Below are 9,033 nucleotides of genomic sequence, written 5' to 3'. Positions count from 1 at the left end.
TCCTCAAACTGGGTAAGACTTCCCCCCATCTCTTCCCCTCTGCACCTCCTCTCCCTGCCTCTTACCTTCTTTCATCTCCCTTTACAAAATCCTGAACCTTTCCCTGATTGACCCAAGGACAGAACTGGGAACAAGCAGTTCATGAATTCTAATCCTGTGTCTGACAGACTCCCTCTGTGACTTGATAAATTAATTCCCCATTTTACAATCTGCAAATGGGGTTTTTAAGCACATTCCTACTTCAAGTGGGGGTGAAAACCTACTGTTCTGAAGATGAACTGCACTCTGTAATTACATAGGACTATTCAGTTTTGATCCTGAAATTTCACCAGAATTTTATATCTATATAATTTTGGCATTGTTAGTTTTCCTGCCTCTCTCCATCACACAAGACAAGACATTCTAGTATAGGTAATGCTTTGAACCTATTTCATGTTTCTATATGAGGGGCTCTTAAAAACAAACAAACAAATAAAAATATCTGCTGGTATCTCTGTTATGGTGGTTGCCGGTAAAACAGGAATAATCTGTATTCAGTTACATGTTTCTTAGTGATGAGCCAGGGCATGGTACTAGGCCAGTTAAGGTGTCTTGCATTTCCAGAGGCATGAGCATTTATATTTATATTTAAATACAAAAAAATCTCCAGCGAGCACCCTGTTTGTTATCTAGTCCTACTTGCTTTTCATAGATTGCATCTTATGATCATTAGGATGTGTAATAATAAATGCCTGGTAGCATCTGCTGTCATTTAAAGTTGGAAAGTATTTTTCCCCTAAACTTCCCTCTCTTGTGTTCACACCTTTTCAAACATTCCCTTTTATTATGCTGAATTTTTTCATGCTTTGTTCTTTAAAGGTGATTTTTTTTTTTGTAAACTCAGAGCATTTTTTCCCTTTAACTTATCCTTTCAATTGGAAGTAATTGAATTATTCTCTAGCACTAGTCATAAGAACTTAAGTCAGTGACATATCTAAGCTGTTCCCTTTCATGTCTACATTACTCTGTACAAGTCATTTTAAGATTGCATGCGTATATCAGAGGCCTCTGAAAAAAAATTAGACTCAGATTCACTAATGGTCTTTAGTCAAGAAAAAGAAGTGAAAGTTAATAGTTATACAATCTGAATATAAAATGAAACACAAATATAATAATAAGAAACCAAGGAAGACAGAGATATATTTTTGCCAGCTTTAAAGATTTGGAGTATGAGATTGGTTTTCTTTTAGCATTTTAATTATTGTCCTCCAGATCAGTAAATAGATTCTCACTATTTCATACATGCATGCACACCCATCCCCACCATGACTTTACCCTCAAATAAGGTTCTCTCTTTAAACATGGCTAAGTAAAATAAGTGTAATACAAGATTAGCAAAATAGGTTCAACTGGGAGTGGGTTTTTCATTGATTTCTAATTTTGCTGCTTTATCTTCATGAGACTGCCTGAGAGCCGTTCAGTGCTCCCTTAATGTCTGAAAACACTCTTACAGGCCAATCTGCCCCTGCTACAGCGGGAGCTCCTGCACTGTGCAAGGCTGGCCAAGCAGAACCCCGCCCAGTACCTCGCTCAGCATGAACAGCTGCTTCTGGATGCCAGCACCACCTCACCTGTTGATTCCTCAGAGCTGCTTCTCGATGTGAACGAAAACGGGAAGAGGCGAACTCCAGACAGGTGAGAAGGCACTGTACTTTTACACTGCAACAGTAAACTTTTTTTAGGTTACATGACTAATGTGCTGATGCCTCTTACAATGAGCAAAGCAATGTGAATTTCCCCATTTCATCCCACAAAAATTGTGTTTAGTTTTCTAAAATCCAATTTTTCAGTTCCACCTAAGTAATGGCCAGATTATCCTTGAATCTGTACCTACCCTGTCTTCTGCTTGACTTCAGACTAACATGGCTACCTCTGTCTCTATATGAAATGTATATTCATATAGGACTCCAAACAGTGGAGTCCTATGCAGCCACATAAGCCTGAGGGGAGAACATGACTATGCATAATTAGGAATAATACAGATCTGTTTATAGTGCTATTAATAACTATTTGGTGCATAGTATCTGTATGCAGTTTAAAGTGCTTAGCAGATCATTCCATATGCGAGTCTGTCTGCATTTAGTTTTTTGTCCAAAGAAGATTTAAATATGGGAAATCAGATAGCCATGCATGTTGGGGAATATAAAGTATGCTTCACAGTGCAATTGAATTTTCAGTTATGTATTCAGCAGTGTTATGCTTTTAACCATAGATATGCAAAGATATATTCACCTTTTTAAACCTGTAGGAGGAAACTGTTTTCAACATGAAACAAGGGATAACTTTAGTCATAAAGCCTCCAGAGAAACAGTGACACAGTATGTGATGGAGTGGTTTTCATGTGGATGAAGGGCAAGACTCTCTTTCCTTATTGTAATAAAGTTCTGTGTTTAGTGACTCTAATTTATTTTTGATTGTTGTTTGATAATATAAGGTCAGAAATTTGATTTTGTTTATTTGATTTTCACTAGGGCCAAGTAGTGGATTTTAGCTGCTGTTTTGTCACTGATAGTACCAAGCTGACAATTTATACAGTTCCACTTGGAAGAAATTTCTTTTGTATTAAGCATCACAGATGCCCCAGATATCTTCTGTAGTGAAAAGATGGAGATTCTGTAAGCCCTGGAGGGAATGCAGTTTATATAGGTGACATTTTAGTTTACGGGCAGACAGTGGAAGAACACAGCATATGGGAAAAACATGGTCTGAAGATAACTGAGGCTGCTGGAGGAAAATGAAATAGCAACTATTTGAAAATATGTGAATTTGTGAGGTTCAGAAAATAGATGCAAGGTTTTGCCAGTGTTTAGTTCATGATACCTCAAAGCACTCATGCTACAAATGAACAGTAAAGATTAAGACTGGGTGGCTGTTAGAGGGTAGGATACGCCCAATGTATCTGACATGGCAATCTACTGCAGAGTACATGCTAGGGATATCCTTTGAGCTGATTGACACATTATTGAGACTCCTTGTTGGCCCTCAAGATTCTCCAGACCCTAGAAGAGTTGCATGGATGCCAGTTTTTGACTGAGATTCTTTTTGCTTCCCTTCCTACAAAAGCTAGACCAAATATTAGTAGCCTCCAGTAGTATAACTAAGACAGACACCCACCACAGATGCTGACTATGAGCAGGCACCAGAATCAAGGTCTTTGCCACTTCTGCCCACCATAAGAGCTGGGTAGGGCAGCATCACACCAATCAGTGCATCTAGGAAGTGGGGGGCAAGTGGGGCAAGCAGAATGGTGCTCCCCTTCCACTTCCTCTGTAGAGCCTTTGCCAGTGCCCTGGTTCCAATATGTATATATGGGGGAAAAGGAAGTGAACAGGGCACCAGGATCCCTTTAAGGAAGTCCCAGCCACAGGAGAGCTGATACTGCTCACACCGAACAACAACAGCAGTAGCAGCAGTCCAGGAAGTCCCTTTTCCTTTGCCCATGACACCATGTTCTGCTCCCTCCCCCATCTCCTGTGGTTGGCATACTTTTGCCTTCCCCCATCTTGACCACTCAGTGAGCTCCCTATGCTACTGATGGTCGCAAATGTTAACAGCAAACTGTGTCCAAGATGAGTAGCTTGACTAATGCATCAAGAGTTGCCCTTCAATCTTGTGACTTCATGCAAAGGGAGGGATTTTCTTAAGCTGAAGTATCAGTTATTTGTGGCAAAGGTGCCACAGTCCTTTGGCATTTGCAAGACAACATATTGAAAATAACACGTGCTGGGAAACCAGGACCTCCCAAAATATTAGAAATGAGCCCAGGGATCTATGTGGATCTTTTCCATAGGACAGGAGCTAGAACAAAAGGAGGAATCACGTGCTTCTTACATAATAAACACAACTTAAAGGATCTGTGAAGCCAGTTCAGGTCTTTGTATGCGCTAGGTCCCGGAAAAGGGGGAAAATGACATTAGGTCTGTATAACAGAGGAAAGAACCTTGCAGTGCTTCCTATTTTTCTTGGGTGGTAGAAATTATTCTTTCTTGACCCATCTGACAAAACAGCATAACACTTGGCATTCCAAAAGCATAGTTATTCAGTTGGAGCCACAATTTGTTGAATCCCAAAATTTGTGGTGAGTGCAATTTCAACCTATGTTTGGTTTGTCTCTTTTGTCCAGGAAAGCATGAGCTCACAGGCAGTGTAGTTTGTTAAGAGTAATGACTCAAAAAATTCTGGATTCAGAAGTAAACTTTGATCAGGAATAGCCCAGTTTAACAAATTAGGGCCAAGGAAATTTGTCCAGCATGGAATTCACAGATGTGACCCAGCAATGGGATTTTCAACAGCCAGGATGCTAAACAGGCATATGCCAGCTACTAGGAAATGCTAAGCACAGGGGTATCTGAGAAATCTTAATATTTTCTCATAAATGGGTACCTACCTATAGCCCTTAGGCACCTGTGCAAAATTAAGATTCACAGCTCAAAAATCCCTCCTGGACATAAGCACCTGAGATTTCCCTTTGGAAAGTCCCTTCTTGTATGGATGACAACTTTGCAACCTCTATTTTTTTAAAGCTGGTCTGGGGAGGAGCAGGCAATGTTCCTTGCCCTCCTTCAGCCTGAAAGAGTTGAAGTCCTAATCTCCCACTTCCCATGAAAAGCCTTGCCCATCAAGTTGTGTTGGTCTAAAAAACAGAGGCAGACAAAACTCTTGGGCTAGAGATGATATCTTTTATTAGAGTAACTAAATAGTAACAAAAAATGTCTTTCTTTGTAAGTGTATGGGTCCAAATACCCTCCATCAGGCAGAGGAGAATTAAAAGTTTGTAAAAGTTCTCCCAGGCAGAAAAGAAACTTCATCTTTTTTTTTTGCTACTGTTTAGTTGGTCTAATAAAAGACATTGCCTTTAACCCAAGAATTTTGTATGCCTCTGCTATTTAGACCAACACAACTAAAATCTATTTCACTGAAACACAGAAGAAATTGTAATTAGCCATTTGGAAATGTAAACTTCATTGTTAAACAGGAAATAAGCAAAATTCAACTCCCTGCCTGACATCTGACACCTTCAGGGAAGAAACCTGCTGGAGCTGTCTCTCTGCCTAATCTGCATATTCATAGAGAAACTTTTTCACAAATGAACTTTGAAACCCAGGGGAACTGCACCATCCTTTACCTCCCCTGTACAAGATGAAGTTTCTTTTCTATGTGGAAGAACATTTACAATCTTTGAACTCTCCTCTGACTGATGAAGGGTATTTGGACCTGTAAGCTTGCAAAGATAGAATTTTTTTGCTACTATTTAGTTGATGTAATAAAAGAAATCATCTCTAGCCCAAGAGTTTCGTCTGCCTTGACCATCAAGTGTGAGTCCTCTCTCTCTCTCTCCTCTGTTTCAGCTCTGCCATAACATAGAAATTAACAGCAGGTTTGTTTGGCCAGAAATTAAGCAAATACAAAAGCTTTAAGATGTCATGGAACCCTGGGCTCCACCTACAAAGTCATGCCACCTCTTGTGCTCTTGCCTGGCTCAGCTTCAACAGGAGGGGTGGAAGGTATTCCCATCCCTGCCTGGCTTTTGTAACCTGGTCTAAGTACAAAGGTTCAAAAAGCCTGAGGTGGAATTGGTTCAATCTTCACAGGTTTGTCTAAGCTGTGTAATTTGAACCAATAACAAACTGAACTGACTTTCAGTGTTCAGGGGGGCAGAAGCCTGCACTGGCCCAGGCCAAGAGCCTGGGGATGCTCAGATGCATCGCCCCTCATGGCCAGCTCCCTAAGGCTGCTAAACCCAGCCCAGTGGCAGCCCACACCTGATTGGCTGCTGGACACATGACCAACCTGCACCCCACATCCCGACTGTCAGCCGCAAGGAGGGGAGAGCCAGCAGAAAATCTATGAGAGGACTGGAATGCACCACCTGGCCCTGGGGTCTGTCTGGCATTAGGTGGTGAAAAGCCCCCACCGGGGAAGGCAGACCTAGCCCCCCAGCTGGGATCTGCCTGACATGGGAAAAGCCCCCAGAGCCTGGCTAGCAGGTCTGTGATTAGCTCAGCCATGCCCCCTCCCCAGCCCCATGTCTGTGATTGAGGGGAGGGAGGGGTGCACACACTCTGCCTGGTGTAAGGGAAAGACCACACCAGGGTTTTTTTCTGTCCCCCACAGCCCAGCTCACCAGACTAGGAACAGCTCAGTCCTGCCCCCTCCTCAGCCCCTGCCTGTGAGAGGTGGGGACTGGGGCGTAAATGCACTGGGCCAGGTAGGCACTGGCCTCCCCCAGCCAGGGCCTGCCTTGCACAGAGGCCCCCACCAAGGGCTTTTCGCTCCCCTGCAGCCCAGCTCACTGGGCTGAGATCAGCTCAGCCCAACCCCCTCTCCTTATAGCTGATCCCAACCTGGCTCATTGGGGTGCGGGGTTATGAAAAGCCTCTGGTGGGGGCTTCCCTCCCTCTTCCCCTCCCATCACTGGGCAGACCTGAGGTAGGGGAAGGCAGTGCCTAGCTGGACCAGTGCATTCGCACCCCCTGTCTCTCTTAGGTGGGTGTTGTAGAGAGGGCAGGGCTGAGCTGATCCTAGCCAGGCAAGTTGGGTCACAGGGAAGTTGTTTATCTTAAACTGGTTTTGGCCATTTTGAAAGTGGTTTACGTGAACTGAACTTCTATTCTGTTACAGGTTTAAAACTGCTTCGATCACTTAAACTGGTTGATGTGTAACTTCTGTCTCTAGCCCTGATGGTTAAGGCACTTTCATGGAAATGGGAGTTATGTTTTTTAACCCCCTCCCACCCCCCCGGTGGCAATGGGATTAGAAGTCAAGTCTCTAAGCTGTAGGGAAGGGCTTTAACCATCCGTCACCTTTTTAAATGAAAGTGATAGTGTGCTATACTTTGCATTGAGGTCAACATTGTCAGTGTGTGGAAAGTATGTTCCGTGGGTCTACCTACTTTAAGGGGACTGAGGCACAAATATACCTCATTTGTGAATACCACGTAGACTTAGACATGAAATTGCTGCTGAGACACAGTTCAGTCTGAATGGCAACACATCCACAGTCACAGTAGCGGAATTTTAGATGACCTGGAAGTTTGCTGGCAAAAGTATAGGTGCCTAATTAGGTAGGGTTTTTGTGGTTTGTTTACTTGAAGCTAGACACTTAGGGCACTTTTACACATGCGGTGGTGGTAGGGGGTGACAGTTGCTTTAATTAGAGCAGATCTGAGAGCCTTTCTAATTAAAGCACTGCTGCATCTTGTATATCAGTGTCCCCATGCTTCAAAATGGTGGCAGGAGAGCTTGAGCTAAAAGCTTGCTTGACAAGCTTTAGTTCAAATGCCCCCACTACCATTTTTAAGCATGGGGATGCTGATACACGAAATGCAGGAGGCTGCTGGAGCTTGGTATTGCCACCTTCCAGCAGACTTGATTAATCGAGTCTTCTCTGACACACTGGAATTCCAGTGTGTCAGAAAAGCCTCCCGGCTTGTGTATAGGCACCCTTCAATTTCACATAAGTTCCACTGTAGTTGCCTAATATTTGACACTGGGGAGGAGCCTGGATGTAGGTTTGAGCGACTACAAACTTAAAAGACGCACTTGTTTATCTATTGGAATGCAACCATAAGCTTAGAAAAATAAGGCTTGAGCCTGGTCACACTGAACAATTCTGCTATTGTTTAGGTGCACTCGGGTAACTCTCTACAAAAAGAAAGGTAAACGCATCAGCTTAATTCCAGTGGAGTTGCCATGTGACCTGATGGCAATGTGTGATGGAATCCTATTGAGAAGACTCTTAAATCTATTGAACAGGAATCTACATCATTTGAAATTTGGTAATAAAGTAAATCAACCATAAAATCTTCCTTAGAGCCAAAATATGCACAGCTCTAGATGTGTGGGTGAAACCAGTGATTCTCTTTCTTCCAGTTCTGTTTAAAGATAATTTATACAAGCACACAAAGGGAGAAAGACATAGGGATAAGTGTAGCATTTCTTTAGATACCTAAATATTTTTCATATAGGAAAAAATGGTAGAAATTATTGAGCAGCATAACTCCTGCCTGTAATTGCATATATTTAAATAAAAAGCGTCTTTCCAGGGGAAACAAATGTATGAGAATAAATTCTGCCTTTTACTATGTAGTCCTCTGTCACTGAAATCAGATAAGCTGCACTCTCACATTCTGCCCCACTGGTCCAGAAAAAAATGAATCTTTCCACATGCTATATATAAACGTACAAGCATACTTGCATGTAAACTATAAAATTGACTGCAGTAGAGGTGAAATACCATACTGAATTTGGAAGAGAAAGGAGTATCTGCATTGGGTATATGTACACACATGCACGTTGAGGGATTTTTACTAAAGCCAAGAATATGTCTGTATACAGTAACTTTTTCTGCATAGCTTTTCAGCAGCTTGTTTGTATATATGCATTTTCCATCTCTAGTTATTTATCTGCATACCCAAATCTACTGTATGTGAGGTTTTATAGAGCAATCTGACAGCAGAGCTTTGTGTTTTACTGAATGTTTTCTTGGTGCATATGGTCTGACATGGATGAGCAGCCACGGTGAGATTTTGGAGTCTATTAAACTAGCTCATTAAAAAGATCAATCTGTTTCTGTAATAACACTGGGAGCCATCAGTCACTGCAAGATAGAAAAAACTGACACCTGAGGAGACAACACATTTTGGTAATTTGTTCATGACATGTCATGAACAAAGTGTTCACTATATTTTGTTTACAACTTTTGGGGCCTGTATCCCACTGTAGTAAGGCTAAAAACCTAGACTAATACAATTCCCTTATTTTATTTTATTTTTAAGATTGAATGCTTTGCTTAAAATTTCTACCTGATTTTTAAATTAACTAACTGAAAAGACTTCCTGCTTTGTACAAATAAATTTATTTTTCTTTTGAGGATATAGAGTCAATGTTTCTATGGCCCAGAAACATGACTTAGTACCTGTACATGTATGGTGGATACCTACAATGTGGATACAGAATATTAAGCAACGCCCCCCCCCCCCCCCCAAAAAAAAAA

General features: G+C 41.9%; 1 protein-coding gene across 7 annotated transcripts in view; it reads left to right on the top strand.

Moving 5' to 3' along the window:
- RUNX1T1 (RUNX1 translocation partner 1) overlaps positions 1 to 9,033 on the top strand; it is a 184,738-nt gene that overhangs the window by 121,167 nt on the left and 54,538 nt on the right. For all 7 annotated transcript variants that reach the window (XM_019527918.1, XM_019527915.1, XM_019527922.1 and 4 more), the window contains one exon: positions 1,493 to 1,674. In XM_019527918.1, coding sequence (XP_019383463.1) covers positions 1,493 to 1,674 — 182 coding nt within the window. The remainder of the gene's footprint in view (positions 1 to 1,492; positions 1,675 to 9,033) is intronic.

The sequence above is a fragment of the Gavialis gangeticus genome, unplaced genomic scaffold (genome assembly GCF_001723915.1).
Source record: "Gavialis gangeticus isolate Ggan-Ray unplaced genomic scaffold, GavGan_comp1, whole genome shotgun sequence".
Classification (NCBI taxonomy): domain Eukaryota; kingdom Metazoa; phylum Chordata; order Crocodylia; family Gavialidae; genus Gavialis; species Gavialis gangeticus.
Note: the sequence above shows the minus strand (reverse complement) of the source record. Positions and strands in the feature narration are given on the sequence as shown.